The following is a 14,054-nucleotide window of genomic DNA, read 5'->3' on the forward strand; positions in this document are numbered from 1 at the left end:
TAAATAATGTAACTAACAATATCAAACAAAACATTGTCAGCACCGTTGTGCCCCATTATGTAAATAAATATTACGTCCATACATAATAAAACTTCTTTAAGTTATTGTGTGTTATTTCTTTTGCTATTTTGGCGTTATGTGGGTTGCCTAACACGTCTATTTAATTCACTGACAACCTTGTGACGTTTGACATTTGATATGTCACTAAATATGTTGGATGTCAAATGTCAAAAATGAAAGCGACGTAAACTTGACGATAAAAGAACCAGCTTGCTCTCAAAATTCCAAAATAAATAAATTACAATAGCATTTGTATCTTTAATTTTACAACATGGAAAGCAGCTGTAGTAGAAAAATTGAAAAAACACTGCAAGTGCATCTGTGATAGATCGTAGCTGTAGCAGCCAGTGAAGTGAACTATTTTACTATTTATGCCACAAATTTGACAAGTCAAGAACCAAAAGTTCGGCTAAATTAGGCCATTAGTTTTGTTTATATTTTCCATTCAGCGAAATTTTAAATTTTTCTGAGATATAGTAAACATTTCAGAGAAATATAAAAACATTGTCCTCTCTGGGCTAGTGTTACCGTTAAAAGAAAATGGCGATATTTTAATCAATTGTAACTACTAATAACCCAGGCTGACAATGATTTGAGATCAAAAACACTCAAGCCACTACTGTTAAGCAATTTTTGCACAGTTTGCCATGTCTCAGGTGGACTGCTGGAATTTAATTTGCCACCTACAATCAGGCTGATCTCAACCAAACCAAACATGTCCAGGGGCTTTAACAAGTACAGGAGGGGTGCCAGCCACCACAGTTTCCATTTTGACACCCTTTTTAAAGAAAACACCAACAGACCATCTGCAGCCAGATCAGCAGCCTCTGTTGGAAAATGGGGTATAACTAGTTTCACTAGTATTCGCACCTTGAATGGGAGACAAGAAGAGGCCAAGTGAGTGATTCAATCCGCAAAATATGTTCAATTTTATGAAGTAAATCTGTTTGATATTAAACTGATGGTTTGTTAGTATTTGTAGCTGTTAAGGTTTTCTTGTTTAGGAATGAAAGTGCTCCTAAACCAAAGAAGTTTTTTAAAAGTCGAGACACCAGCCAGGATTCCAAGACTAGCTCTAGTTACCAATCCATTAATAGTTATGGGTCACCATCAAAGAAAGGGAGAGGTTCCAGAGATACCAGTGACAGGTTAGAGGGCATTTTTTAATAAATTAAAGAATTAAATTATTTTATGTCAGACATTGAAGGCAGGTGTGGTAACACAAAGACCATTAAGTAATAAACAAACAACCTATTTATTTTGTAAAATATGCTTTGCAGTGGTTAACTATGCTATTTAAACTTTAACTTATTTTTGAACAGTTTTATTAAATGAATTTTCCAATATTTTCAGCAACTTCTGACTGTTGGGTCACAATCACCAACAAAAAACGTATGTCGGTGATTAAATGTGATATTGATTGATTGTCAAAATTATCCAATCAAAGTTTCTATTATCAAAATGAGCAAAGTTTATATACCAACAATTAAACATTTTTAGAAGGTGTAAAACACTTGCAGAGGCTTCTGGCAATTTTTAGATGGTTTTCAGTTTTATTTAGGAGCCTCTGTTAATTTTAAACAATTTTTAAAGGGTTTAGAACTCTTGTAGAAGCCACTGGCACTTTCTTAATAAATCTAGAAGCTTTTGACTATTTAAAACGATTCTTGGAAGGTTTAAGACACTTGTAGATGCCTCTGGCAATTTCTAGAAGGTTTGCAGTGTTACTTAGAGAGCTCTGGCATTTCTAAAATGGTTCTAGAGGCATCTAACTATTTAAAACAATTCTTGGTAAGTTTAAGAGACTTGTAGAGGCCTTTGATATTTTTTGGAAAGTTGTCAGTGGCACTTAGAGGTCTCTGGCAGATTCAAAATGCTCCTAGAGGCCTATAACAATTTAAAACAAGTCTGGGAAGGTTTAAGACACTTGTAGAAGCCTTTGGCACTTTTTAGAAGGGTCTCAATAGCATTTAGAGGCCTATAGAACTTTCAAAATGGTCCTAGAGACCTCTGGCAATTTAAAACAGTTCTGGGAAAGTTTAAGACAGTTGTAGAGTCTTCTGAAGTCTTTCAGTAGCATTTGGGGTCTTTAGCACACTCAAAACGATCCTAGATACTTCTGACAGTTCTGGGAATATTTAAAACACTTGTAGAAGTTTCTGGCGACCGCGTTTTATTTTAGTTTTTTTTGTATCTATACCATTATGGTAAATCTGTTAAAGAGATCAAGGTGTAATAATTTCAGCTTTTTTTTGTTACTTCTTCCAGAGCAGGGAAAGGCAGTTCTCCACCCAAAAAATTCTTCTCTTCAAAAAACTCTGCCGCAAATTCAAATCAATTAGCTAAACGAAGAAATTCAGATAGAAGTGATACAAGCGAGTCTTCAAAACCGCCCATTGTTTTGCGAATATGTCGCGGAAAGTCTCAGTTAGTGAGCGACACTGATGAACAGGAGAAATCCAGGTAAGACATTTTTACGCAAAGAGGAAATTATGTTTTAAGAAGAATGTTAAAGAGGACAAAGTTTATGTATTCAATCAATAAATTTTACTGCAAACTGTGACCTTAATTTAAAAAGTTGAAATTGGGACCACTAGAACATTTTTGAGTACCAAATTTTGATTGTTGTTAATAATTAACATCAGTTGTGAAAATCGTATGTAATGCTAAAGTGGGACCATCTCCGATTCGGCCACTTCACCATGCGAGTTGCGGGACATTTCCCAGGCTACTCCGCCCCGTTCTTCGAATTGTCGAATTACCCGCAGCGCTAGAAGAAGCATGCAAATGGATCCGAGCAGTAGTCCTGCTACGGCTGATTCTCCAGGAGAATTGACTCCGTACACAGCCCCCAAAAAAGGTATATTACATTTTAGCCAGGATTCAATTGTTTGATTTGGTTATGAATGATCTTTTGGAGCTTTGTCTTGTAACAATGATTCTTCTGTTTAAATTACTATAAAAATAGGCTCCTAAGTGTACTATTAACAATATCCTTGACGTGTTCTATTTAATTTGAAAAAGATGAGGTGGAATTATCACCTCAATACGTCCCTGCTGAAAAGTTTGAGGAGGAGAGAAGGGCGTTGTATGCCAGTTTGCTGAAACCGGACTCACCGGTCGTTCAAGATGATTCCACCACAGTCACAGAGAGTACCGTTCCGCTGAACGAGAGTACGGAAAGTACGAAACCCGAACCTAAAGTTCCAGTCGAACAAATTGACAATGAAACTGCAGAGAGCGCGTTAAATCGCAGCGTTGAAGATGCTATGGCCGAGCTACATGGCGATGAAACACTTAATTCCAATGATGAATTGGATGGAAATAATGCTGTAAGTGAAAAAACAGGTTAGGTTAGGTTTCTTAGGATTTCACTTTTTGGAAACAAATTTTTCTAAAGTACTAATTAGGACAAGTTTTAGTAAAGTAAAATCTAACATACAGGTGTGGTAAATCCAAAACCGACCATAGGAAAACCGTGTAACGGACAGAGAAACGTACATTATTGCATGCGCGGGACTAAGACAGAAAACGAAAAAAATATCAAGTAGGCCATATTTTCAGCGCACTGTTGCCAAACGCCAGGTATCACCAATACCGTCGACAAATTAATTTTTTGGCTACGCCAACTATTGGCGTTTGGCAACAGTACGCTGAAAATATGGCCTACTTGATATTTTTTTCGTTTTCTGTCTTAGTACCGCGCATGCAATAATGTACGTTTCTCTGTCCGTTACACGGTTTTCCTATGGTCGGTTTTGGATTTACCACACCTGTATACAATTTAATCAGAATCAGAAGCATTTCAATCAATGTTGAACTAGTTTCAAATTTAATTCAATTATTATTACTAATAAACAGGATGAGCTATGGTCTGACAAACAAGAAATTGATATGGAACTGGAGCAAATCCCAAAGACTGACAAGCAGGAAGAAGAAGAAACGGTAGAAGAAAAGTTGGCTAGAATGGAGGCAGAAAGTGAACTCAAAACGCCGCCGGAAGAAACGATAGAATCTATAGAGAATATTGCTAAAGAGATTGAAAGTATTAAACCGAAAAAGTCAACTCGAGAGTTGAGGAAACGGGGTAGAGCGCGTGAGGAGGAGGACATATGGGACTGTCCGAATGACGAGAAGGTGCCACGAATAGGGTTAAGGGACGGGTTACGGACTAGAACTAAGCGTTTGATTAACGCGAGTGATAACGTGGATGAAATTGATCGAAACGAACTTGAAAACGATTTGGGAGTAGAGTCTAAGGTAAGTGGCGTGTTTTCCCTCTAACATTGCGTTTATCCGAACTTTTTTATCAGGTGAATCCACCAATATCCAGTGTGGATGAGTCACTGAACGAAATCGAAAAAAACAAAGATAAAATTTTGGATAAGATATTGGAGAAACCTCCTGAGCCACCGCCAGTTAAGTTAGTCATTTCGAAGAAGAAGGGTAGCATTTTCAAGAGCAGAGCCTTGGTAACTATTGATTGTTTCCTCTATTAATAATGGTTTACTATCTTGCTTTCTGTGGCATTAGGTTGACAATGACTCAAGAAAAACAAGGGTACGTTACGTGCATAAATGGACGGACAAAGAAGGCGGTGAAACCCCCGCCAGGCCGACTAATGAAAATACTGAACTTGACAGTGATTTTGATTTCAAAGGTAAGTTACTTGTACTTTCAATACTTCAATTATATTTTATTATTTATATTATGTGTGGTTTTGAACTAAAATTTGTTTCCTTTTAAGGTGATTCGTTAACAAGGGTAATCAAAGCCGTCGACGATGATCAGGACATCACTAGTGTCAAGTGCGCGAAAACTGATAAACCGGTAAGTGTGTTTCAGTCACAATGGGGCCTTCCCATGTTGTTTTATTCCATTTTCTGATAAAAATGATTCAAATTGGTCGGTTTGCATACATTTTTATTTTTTTTTGTAGCTATCTCAATAGAAAATTTTGGTTTTTATATTTCGAATGGAAAACTAGCTATACCTATTTAAAATAGCGGATATATGGCAACGTCGGCTAATTTGCGTGGACTCTATCCCAGGACAAGTGGCAGTGACGACAATAACACTGACGTCATATTGAAATTCCCTTTGTCTTAAATTAGTTCTCAAGGTTTTCTTCGATATTTTGTGGTTGCCGACTTGGGCGTTTTCTTGCTTTAGCTGGACAAAACTTCAAAAAACGTCAAAAAATAAAATTGAATAATTGTCGGGGGCAATACCATAAGAGCTCAGAAGGCGAACTCTGTAACGAATAGCAAGGAAATTTCTTTGCTGTCATAGAAAACCCTTCTGTATCGTAATATATGGTACTCTCTACGTTTCGATTGGCGAAGATCGGCACTCAACGTAGCTATTCGGATTGTGCAAAGTAGAAAGACCAAATGAGGTCTTGCTATGAATTTATCTCTCTTGGAGCTATGAAATTTTGTATTTGTCAATCTTTCTTTTCCGTCGTCTTCTAAAATTCAAATGTTTTGTTTCCTTTATGCTCATCAGTGTCAACATTGTGTCAGTAAGGTTAGGTTGGGGACCAATTGATTGTGTTTGCAGCCCCAAGTGTTAATGTATCTATTAGTTATTGTTTTTGAGGTGGAAGCTCTTCATGATGGAATGGTTGTGTTATGGCTATTTTTTTTCTACTTCCTCCATAAAAAGCATACAAATTGGTAGCATGTTTACAAGGTACTGAAAAATATTAATGGTCCAACAAGAAACTTTATTAACAGACTACTTTATAATGCAAATTTTCAAATCTATAATTAATTACTGAAAAAGAAAGTAAAAACGTGGAATTATTCAAATTATTGTCATTGATACTTTTCATTAACCCTGAATAGGACGAAACAAGTAAAAGCAATAGATTTATTACTAGAAATTAATCAATGTTTTTAGGACCGATAGGTTCCCGTTTTCTGTTGGCGGTGTCAGCCGAATATGATAGAAAATAGCTTAGAGAGTACCAACAGTTAGTAGAAAGACATTTTCTTTCTTGTCTATTTCTATGCGTTTTCTATTTCCTGCATCGTTACAGAGTTCGCCTTCAGATTTAGCCGGATAATTTTTGTGTTTGTCTTAGAACACTTTCTTTTGAGCGGAATTGTCATTGGCAAGTCCTCGTCATTGACTGTGAATGTGTAAACAACATTAAGTCACTGCCACACTAAATTACCATTATGTGGAAAGACCCCATTTAGCTGTTTAGACTGTATTTTTGTGGAAAATAATTAATTTCATATCTTTATGGTCAACAGTATTACATGGTGGTTCGGAACGTAAAAAAGGCGCATCAAATACAAGAAATAGGTGAATTCCAGGAATTTAACGACGACGTCGAATACATTTTGGATGCGTTGCAAGACAACAATCCAATCAGTACTAGGTAAGTGACAAATTATTAAAATATTTCGATAGTTTTAAAAAACTGTAGCAGTGAAAAACAGCAGGCCTATGATTCTTGAAGTAGAGCAGTTAATTTCTGGCTAATAAGCTTCTTAATTTAACGTTTTTGAAATATTTTACATCACGACGAGGTTGTTCTGAAATTACAAAATTCCATTCATGTGGTCTAGGTGCCTCTCGGCGATAACTTTGGCATCAAAGTGCATGGCGCCCGCGTTCCGAATGCACGTGCGTGCTCACGGCACCGTGGCCAAGTTCTTCAAAGCTTTACACGACGCCACCAAGGACCAAAGTCTCGGCCTTTGTACCGCAACAGTTATGTTCGTGTTAAGCCAGGATCGGCTCAATATGGATCTGGATCGTGACTGTCTAGAACTGATGCTTAATCTTTTAGAGTCGGACGTAAGCTACCAACAGGTGAGTTAAACCACCTTGTACGATAATACAGAGTTGCTTTTACTGTGTTATTGCAGGCATTGGACGTTTGCGGACTGTCCACGTCTCAACTGGAGAAAAACAAACAAAAAGTGCGCGAGTTGTGTTCCGAGATCCAAGATCAAGGCCACGCCATGCACTTAAATTTGGAGAACATTACCACAGGTCAGCTGGCTATGGAAACGCTTCTGTCATTGACGTCGAAGCGAGCGGGCGAGTGGTTTAAAGAGGAGCTGCGCGAACTCGGTGGGCTCGAGCACATAATGAAGACCATTCACGAGTGTTGCCGCAAAGTGTCCGATTACGTGGTCAGTTGGACCGACGAGTTGCTTGACAAGCTGAAAAAAGTCGACCGGTGCCTTAGAGTTTTGGAAAACGTAGGTGGTTGTATTTGACAGTTGATGGGGATTCGAGCGTTTTTGTGTCAACAGGTGACCCAAAATAACGAAGAAAACCAAACGTATATACTGAAGTACGATAACGGAATGATGATCGACACGTTGGTTAACCTGTACAAGTTGTGTGACGGCGAGATTCCTCTCTATCCCATTACGGATATTGCGGACAAATCCTCAACAGGTACAATTATCAGAGAGGCACTGCTGGTTACACTGAAGGTTCTCATCAATTTAACGCATCACTATCGACAACAATGTAAGTTTGTTAAACTTTGCTTTTTTGGGTTGGAACTGGCGGAAAAATGAAAGTTGACTTAAAAACCCTAATTTTGACTTCTAACTAAGTTTTTCAAGCTAGAAACATAAAAATGATAGTCAGACACCTGAAAACTGACTTAATAGGTCAATAAAAAGTTTCTGAGGCAATTTTTAAAGTTTGAAAGTCAAAATCAACGATTTTAAACCAACTTTTAATTTTAAACGTTGAAAACAATGTCTGGGACATGAAAATTAACTTAAAACCCTAATTTCTGGCTTGGAAGTTAGAATTTTAAGGATAAAAGCATGAAAATAGCAGTGACAGTCCTGAAAATTGACTTAATAGTCCAATTACAAGTTTTTGAGTTAATTTTTAAGCTAAAAATGTTAAAAACAATGTTAGAAAAATGAAAGTTGACTTAAAAACCCAAATTTTGACTTGTAACCAAGTTTTTCAAGCTATAAACATAAAAATGACAGTCAGACACCTGAAAATTTACTTGATAGTCCAATTACAAGCTTTTAAGTAAATTTTTAATGTTTGAAAGTCAAAATTAAAGCTTTTAAGTCAATTTTTAAGCTGGGAATGTTAAAATCAGTGTTTGAAAAATAAATGTTGACTTAAAAACCCAAATTTTGACTTCTAACTTGGTTGTTCATAGTATTGTATTCCTGCTTAATAATTAAAGTATTATCTTTCTATCAGCTATAGGAAGCCAACTGATAGGATCGCGAGGTGGAATTGTGGAGACCAGTCTCCACCTTCTTTTACAAGTTCCCAACTACATTCCTGAACAAAAGAAGTTCGAACTGGGTGTCTTGGTAAGTCCGGTTTTTTTGTGTTTTGGTTATTTATTTTAGTACTCATTTGACTCTTTATACAATATAATAATTAACATTTGTAATGTTTTTTTATTTTAGGTGCTCATGTTACTCATAAATCTAATACAAGATCAAGACACAAACAAGAAGCTGCTGATGGAGGCGAAAGCCCCATCAAAACTCGAAAGTATTTATTCGAGTAAGTATAACACATTCGTTAAAGCGGCTGGAAATTATTTAATTATTGTGGGCGTAGGGGAAGAGAGCGCTGTCGAAGCGCTGATTGTACAGTTTTACGAATGGGAGTCCTGCGCCAAGATTGCTGAAAATAAGACCAACGCTATTCTCGACGGGGAAAAAGACGAGCACGATCATAATGCGCAGGTCCAGCAGCAGCAACAGAATAAAACCAACGAAGAGTTTATAGAGGAAACAGTTGCGAAATGTATGTACTTGTTTGTGTAAAGCTCGTTTTTATAATTTTGGCAGATAAAGTGAAACTTGTTAAAAGTAATTACTTGTAAGGAAAATTCATTTCCATAGAAACATAGATTGGGATTTGATTTAGAACGTTATTAGGTTTATTTTGTTACAGTGTTGCAGAAGGCGGGCACTCACATGGAGTACACGTTCCTTGCTTCATACATCGTGATGCTGGTCGGTTTTCTCATTATGGATAACGAAACTTATCAGAAGAGTGTGAAGCAGTTCTTGCGCGGCAACAATTTCAGTGATATGGTCGAATTGCTCAAAAAGTTTTTCAATTTTATGAATTTGACTTCGTCGGTAAGTTTTTGTTTTGTTTTCTCTCTTAGTAAATTCCTTAAATCGATTTGAGTAAATTTTTGTTCAAAACTAACCTATTTTGGACAAAAACTCTAAAACGGTCAAAGTTACGAAAACAGAATAAATTTGAACTCCTTACATCAGTTGTATGGTTGTAGTATACAGGGGGTGTGTGAAAATTAAAGTGTGTCAAGTATTTGTCACACCTTGTAGTTATTTTCAGAGCTACAATTTTTTGACGCACACAACTGGAAAAAGGAGCTGAAGACGGTTTTTTTGAGTGTCAATATTTGTTCAAAACTAATCTATTTTGGTCAATATCGTTAGAGTTATCATCCATTATGAACGTTAGAAGCAAATTTCTTAAACAATCATTTTGACAATTATAAATTCGCCACCTTGAAAAATATCTAATAAGGTCTTAAAATTATTAAATATCATTTTCTTACAGACGGAAGCATCCAGTGTGTGCGCTATCAAGGCCACCCAAAAAGTGATCAAATTTCTCGAATCGTGTGACTTAAACGCCGATGACACGACGCCCAAAGAAAACGAACCTATCGATTTGGCTGTACCATACGTAATGAAAATAGACTGATCGGTTGTTATCTGCATATTGTACGTGTAGTAGCGAGTACACCGAGAAATATTTGGTCCAGTTTGGAATCACTTTCAACTACCTCGTGTAAAAATATTTTTTTCGCTAAGCAATCGCGGCTAAGCAATGCGTAAAAATTACCTGTTAGACAAACTACTCATTATTAATCGAGGTAAAACATAGGCTTCAATCATACAAAATGCTACGTCCCCTGAAGGCTATGAGACAAGAGCAATTAGAATTTTTCGTTAATTAAGATCGCACTGTTTGCTTGCACAAAACGCCAGTTTTGTAAATAGAAACTGTTTTGTAATTTACTTGTGGTCCTAGATTTCAGACACTATTTGGTGAGGAGATTTATTAAGAACATGCAATAGAGGCAAAAGAGTTTATATTAAGTAATTCTATAGTTTTTTTAAGTATTACTGTACATGTACATACTCCCTAAAAATTTCTCCATTCACAACCATTAATTTTTTTTGTAAGGTTTTTTGTGAATACGTTGTTTATCACTGTTTTATCCAAAATATCTTCCACTCTTTTATAGGAAGACATAGCATGTACATTCTGATAGAGACTTTATTTATTTGTAGTTTTTATTTTAACTTTTTTTTGGATTGTTTGTAACTTGTAAATATATAATACATTTAAGATTACGATTTTTAAACTGTGAGTCTTTGATTTAAATCATTTCTAGTTTATATCCTTTCCTTTCTTACTTAACTTCACAAAAATGTTTACTCACTCCCCCCATTTGATATTTATTTTCTATCTTAACATATACCTCTCCTCTCCAAGTATGTATAATGCTTAAAGTATTTGTATTTATAAAGAGGAAGAAATCTCAACCTAACCTAATTAATTAGTTTTTACCGCCATTACTAATTTAAAAAAAATCTTTTTCTCTTGCTAATAAACTAATATAAAGTAATTTAACAACAAAAATGGCTACATTATGGGCAGATAAATACCGTCCAAAAGACCTATCATCACTGGACTACCACACACAACAAGCTCAGGAATTGAAAAATTTAGTGGATAGTGACTTTCCCCATTTGTTGGTGTACGGTCCCAGGGGTGCTGGAAAGAAAACCCGAATTTCCTGTATCCTTAAAGAGCTGTTCGGTGCTGGAGTAGAGAAATTAAAAACTGAAACTGTGACGGTTACAACCCCATCAAACAAAAAAGTTGAGATTACCACTGTAAACAGTAACTACCACATTGAAATCAACCCTTCAGATGTGGGGATCTACGACAGGGTTGTGGTTATGGATTTGATTAAAAACATTGCCCAAACCCAGCAAATTGCTACTACTAACAACCCAAAAGAGTTTAAAGTGGTGTTGCTTACTGAAGTGGATAATCTTACTAAAGATGCCCAGCATGCTTTAAGGCGTACAATGGAAAAGTATTCTGAGAATTGCAGGTTGATTTTGTGCGCTACATCACTCTCTCCAGTAATTCCAGCTATAGTTTCAAGGTGTTTACCTGTTAGAGTGCCTGCACCAACCATTGAAGAAATAACCACAGTTCTCAAGGTATTTAACTTACAAACACTAGAGAACAAATTTTTTTAAATGGGGGTTTTTAGAATGTTTGTGAAAAAGAGGACCTGGATTTACCTAGTGGATTAGCAAACAAAATTGCAAGTTCAGTTAATGGCAATTTGCGTCAAGCCTTGCTGATCTGTGAGCAGTACAAAGTTCAAAGTGGAGACTTTAAGGAAGGAAAGCCAATTCCTGAACCTGACTGGAAGAAGTTTATAGTCAAAACTGCTAATTTAATTACTAATGAAAGAGCCATAGACAACATAATGATGGTCAGAGAGCATTTGTATGAACTTTTGGCCAATGGTATTCCACCAGAAATTATACTCCAAGACTTGGTTAAAGCTTTGGTTGTTCAGTGTGATAAACAGATTATTCCACAGGTAAGTCACTATAGTTTAATTTTTTTTTACTTTAGTAAATGTGTGTAGGTTGTTAAGGAGGCAGCTGCCTATGACTTTAGAATGGCCCAAGGAAATAAGCATATTGTTCATCTTGAGGCTTTTGTTACCAAGTTTATGTTACTGATTCATGGTGGTTTTATGTGAAAATAAAAAAAAAAACAAATGTTTAAACATATATAATATTTATTTTGCACTTAAGTTCAGCTTAATAATTGATTTAACTAACTTTATCCCCATAATTCCACTTTGTGTACTGTTTGTGGTACAGTGAAACCATTTGAAGCTTTAACTACAGGTTTAAAATAATTTATCATGCCTTATTTAATGGAGGTAGACCAAATTTCTCTAAAGGTGCCTCATCAACTGCCGACACTGTTAAAGTTGCATTTTGACGCAGTTCCATAGGAATGTTCTCGTCAGGCACCATTATCACTTGCATTCCAGCTTGTAGAGCTGCTTGCACCCCATTGGGCGCATCCTCAAACACTAGACACTTGTCTGGACTTGGTTTATCTGGAAATCTGTTTTTAATCAATTAGTCATGCCTGACTCTTTCTTTCAAGTGTAATTCACCTTTCGGCTGCCACTAAAAAAATATCAGGGGCAGGTTTGCCATCTTTGACGTCAGGATCAGTGCCTCCACATACAATATGGTTAAATAGGTTGAAAATATTTTTGTGGTTGGCTGTTTTCAGCTCAAAACTGTCCAAAGACGATGACGTTGCCACTGATATGGGAATGTTATGTTTGGATAAGTGTTGAATCAATCTTTTAGCTCCTACAAAATTGTTAAGGGCTAAGAAGAATATCCTTGATAGTCAGAAGTTTATTTATAACAAAATATAAGGGATGTTATAAAGGGTACTAAGACTTATTCACTAATAGGTATTTTATTATTACTGTGTAATTAATGTTTTTGTGGAAATGTTTAAACCAGATAATAGCAGTTAATAGAAGTAATAAATATGGACTTCTGTACTAATTATTTAGTTGAATTCAGAGTGAAATTATTGGTAGTTGCACTACAAATTTTCACACAATATATTCAAATTAGTATAAAATACTAATCCATAAAGACTAAAATAAACTAAATCTGGTGATTCAGTTACATAACCAACTACCTATTAATTTTATTAAAACATAAACTAATTCTCTTTAAAACTGCAAGTAACAATGTAAATAATTAATAATCTATTTTTCATTTATAAAATAAACTATTAAACAATGTGCATAAATTTACTCTGAATTCTTCTTTTACTTGCTTGGTAAAAACCAGATTCAGAAGTATTAAATATAGGCATTAAAAAGGGGAAGAAAATAAGCACAAGCTGAATCCAAGTAGTGTGATACCTGGCATAAGTGGAGCGCCATGCTTAGCAAAAAAACCGTGTGAGAGAGTCCTAAACTCTTTTTGGAACTCTTCAATGGGCATGGGAATATTCATTTCAGTGACGGCAATACGCGCTGACTCGCGTTCCACTGTACCAGTAACTTTAGCAACTATATCATTAGTGTACAATTTTCCAAAACGCTTGGCAATTGTTGCAATGGCACTTTTATATGTTCCTTCTGTATCTAAAAAAATGGCACAAAAGAACAGGATTACTTACCCGGAAACATGTTTGGATTAGTCACGACTACTTTGTACTCTTGGTGGATGGCGGAATCATACTCTTGCCACGTTAGTGGTATATTGAGTTTTTCAACTATGTATTTGGACGCGTCTGCCCGATGCAGCCCCATCATTCCCACTTTAATATCCCAAGTGAAGGTTTTTCCATACTTGCCTACTACGTTTTCTATGGCTTTAGTGTAAAGGGGTTCAGTGTCTATAAATCAGGAGGTCTCTCTTATTTAAGTAACAAAAACTCGAGATTTTCAATGTCCTCTACCAGAAAGTATTATTTTTATATATTTTTTATTTAGGCAATACCTACTCTTTGTTTATTAGTGCTATTTAAGGGGGATTAAAACAAGTATACAGGAAGAATAGGAATAAAAGTTACTTATTTGCCATACTACTTGATGGTTATTTTAGGTAGGAAACTCACCTAGAAGAACCCCGTCCATATCAAAGATTACATGACTAACTTGCCGAAATTTGGACATTTTTTACAACTAAAATATAATTTAGTTTTATATACAAAATAACAAATTTCTAAAAACCTAGAAAAAATAATTTGGCCATGTAACTTCACCTACTAACCTAACATTTCTCATTTTCAAGGTCATGTCATGATCAAATAATAGAAATGGTTTCTGGTTACGTCATCTCCACTCTAATTGGTCAAAAATTAGGTGGTTCTTTGATTGATATTTGTTTGTCCTCCACGAA

General features: G+C 35.8%; 3 protein-coding genes across 4 annotated transcripts; 2 read left to right on the plus strand and 1 right to left on the minus strand.

Moving 5' to 3' along the window:
- Positions 1 to 243: 243 nt before the first annotated feature.
- wapl (cohesin release factor wings apart-like) lies at positions 244 to 10,435 on the plus strand. Its single transcript, XM_081973459.1, has 18 exons — positions 244 to 957; positions 1,065 to 1,208; positions 2,329 to 2,523; positions 2,733 to 2,920; positions 3,085 to 3,392; positions 3,922 to 4,320; positions 4,374 to 4,532; positions 4,594 to 4,720; positions 4,808 to 4,890; positions 6,324 to 6,451; positions 6,642 to 6,888; positions 6,945 to 7,283; positions 7,338 to 7,560; positions 8,269 to 8,384; positions 8,484 to 8,583; positions 8,641 to 8,829; positions 8,980 to 9,170; positions 9,622 to 10,435. Exons 1-18 carry the CDS (start codon positions 776 to 778, stop codon positions 9,766 to 9,768), a joined length of 3,465 nt encoding a protein of 1,154 aa, XP_081829585.1. The 5' UTR covers positions 244 to 775; the 3' UTR covers positions 9,769 to 10,435.
- A 185-nt stretch (positions 10,436 to 10,620) lies between these two features.
- RfC38 (replication factor C subunit RfC38) lies at positions 10,621 to 11,917 on the plus strand. Its single transcript, XM_081973474.1, has 3 exons — positions 10,621 to 11,306; positions 11,360 to 11,698; positions 11,747 to 11,917. Exons 1-3 carry the CDS (start codon positions 10,713 to 10,715, stop codon positions 11,861 to 11,863), a joined length of 1,050 nt encoding a protein of 349 aa, XP_081829600.1. The 5' UTR covers positions 10,621 to 10,712; the 3' UTR covers positions 11,864 to 11,917.
- LOC145724962 (putative pseudouridine-5'-phosphatase) lies at positions 11,885 to 13,939 on the minus strand. Of its 2 annotated transcripts, none has more exons than XM_081973477.1 (4): positions 13,771 to 13,939; positions 13,070 to 13,294; positions 12,293 to 12,497; positions 11,885 to 12,240 (listed from the first exon to the last, which is right to left on the minus strand). In XM_081973477.1, the coding sequence occupies exons 1-4, from the start codon at positions 13,826 to 13,828 to the stop codon at positions 12,030 to 12,032; spliced, it is 699 nt and encodes a 232-aa protein (XP_081829603.1). In that variant the 5' UTR covers positions 13,829 to 13,939; the 3' UTR covers positions 11,885 to 12,029. The 2 variants fall into 2 exon arrangements, with proteins under 2 accessions (XP_081829603.1, XP_081829604.1); XM_081973478.1 differs by lacking the exon at positions 13,070 to 13,294 and adding an exon at positions 13,330 to 13,548.
- Positions 13,940 to 14,054: the final 115 nt, after the last annotated feature.

The sequence above is a fragment of the Ips typographus genome, linkage group LG2 (assembly GCF_016097725.1).
Source record: "Ips typographus isolate SLU linkage group LG2, UJ_Ityp_2.0, whole genome shotgun sequence".
NCBI classification, from domain to species: domain Eukaryota; kingdom Metazoa; phylum Arthropoda; class Insecta; order Coleoptera; family Curculionidae; genus Ips; species Ips typographus.

Coding starts and splice junctions, on each gene's coding strand:
- wapl (XM_081973459.1), top strand. CDS start 776: ATGTCCAGGGGCTTTAACAAGTACAGGAGGGGTGCCAGCCACCACAGT. Junction 3,393..3,921: donor AATTGGATGGAAATAATGCT/GTAAGTGAAAAA, acceptor ACTAATAAACAG/GATGAGCTATGGTCTGACAA. Junction 9,171..9,621: donor TTATGAATTTGACTTCGTCG/GTAAGTTTTTGT, acceptor ATTTTCTTACAG/ACGGAAGCATCCAGTGTGTG.
- RfC38 (XM_081973474.1), top strand. CDS start 10,713: ATGGCTACATTATGGGCAGATAAATACCGTCCAAAAGACCTATCATCA. Junction 11,307..11,359: donor AAATAACCACAGTTCTCAAG/GTATTTAACTTA, acceptor GGGGGTTTTTAG/AATGTTTGTGAAAAAGAGGA. Junction 11,699..11,746: donor ATAAACAGATTATTCCACAG/GTAAGTCACTAT, acceptor AAATGTGTGTAG/GTTGTTAAGGAGGCAGCTGC.
- LOC145724962 (XM_081973477.1), bottom strand. CDS start 13,828: ATGTCCAAATTTCGGCAAGTTAGTCATGTAATCTTTGATATGGACGGG. Junction 13,295..13,770: donor TATGGACGGGGTTCTTCTAG/GTGAGTTTCCTA, acceptor CCATTTTTTTAG/ATACAGAAGGAACATATAAA. Junction 12,241..12,292: donor TTTTTAGTGGCAGCCGAAAG/GTGAATTACACT, acceptor GATTAAAAACAG/ATTTCCAGATAAACCAAGTC.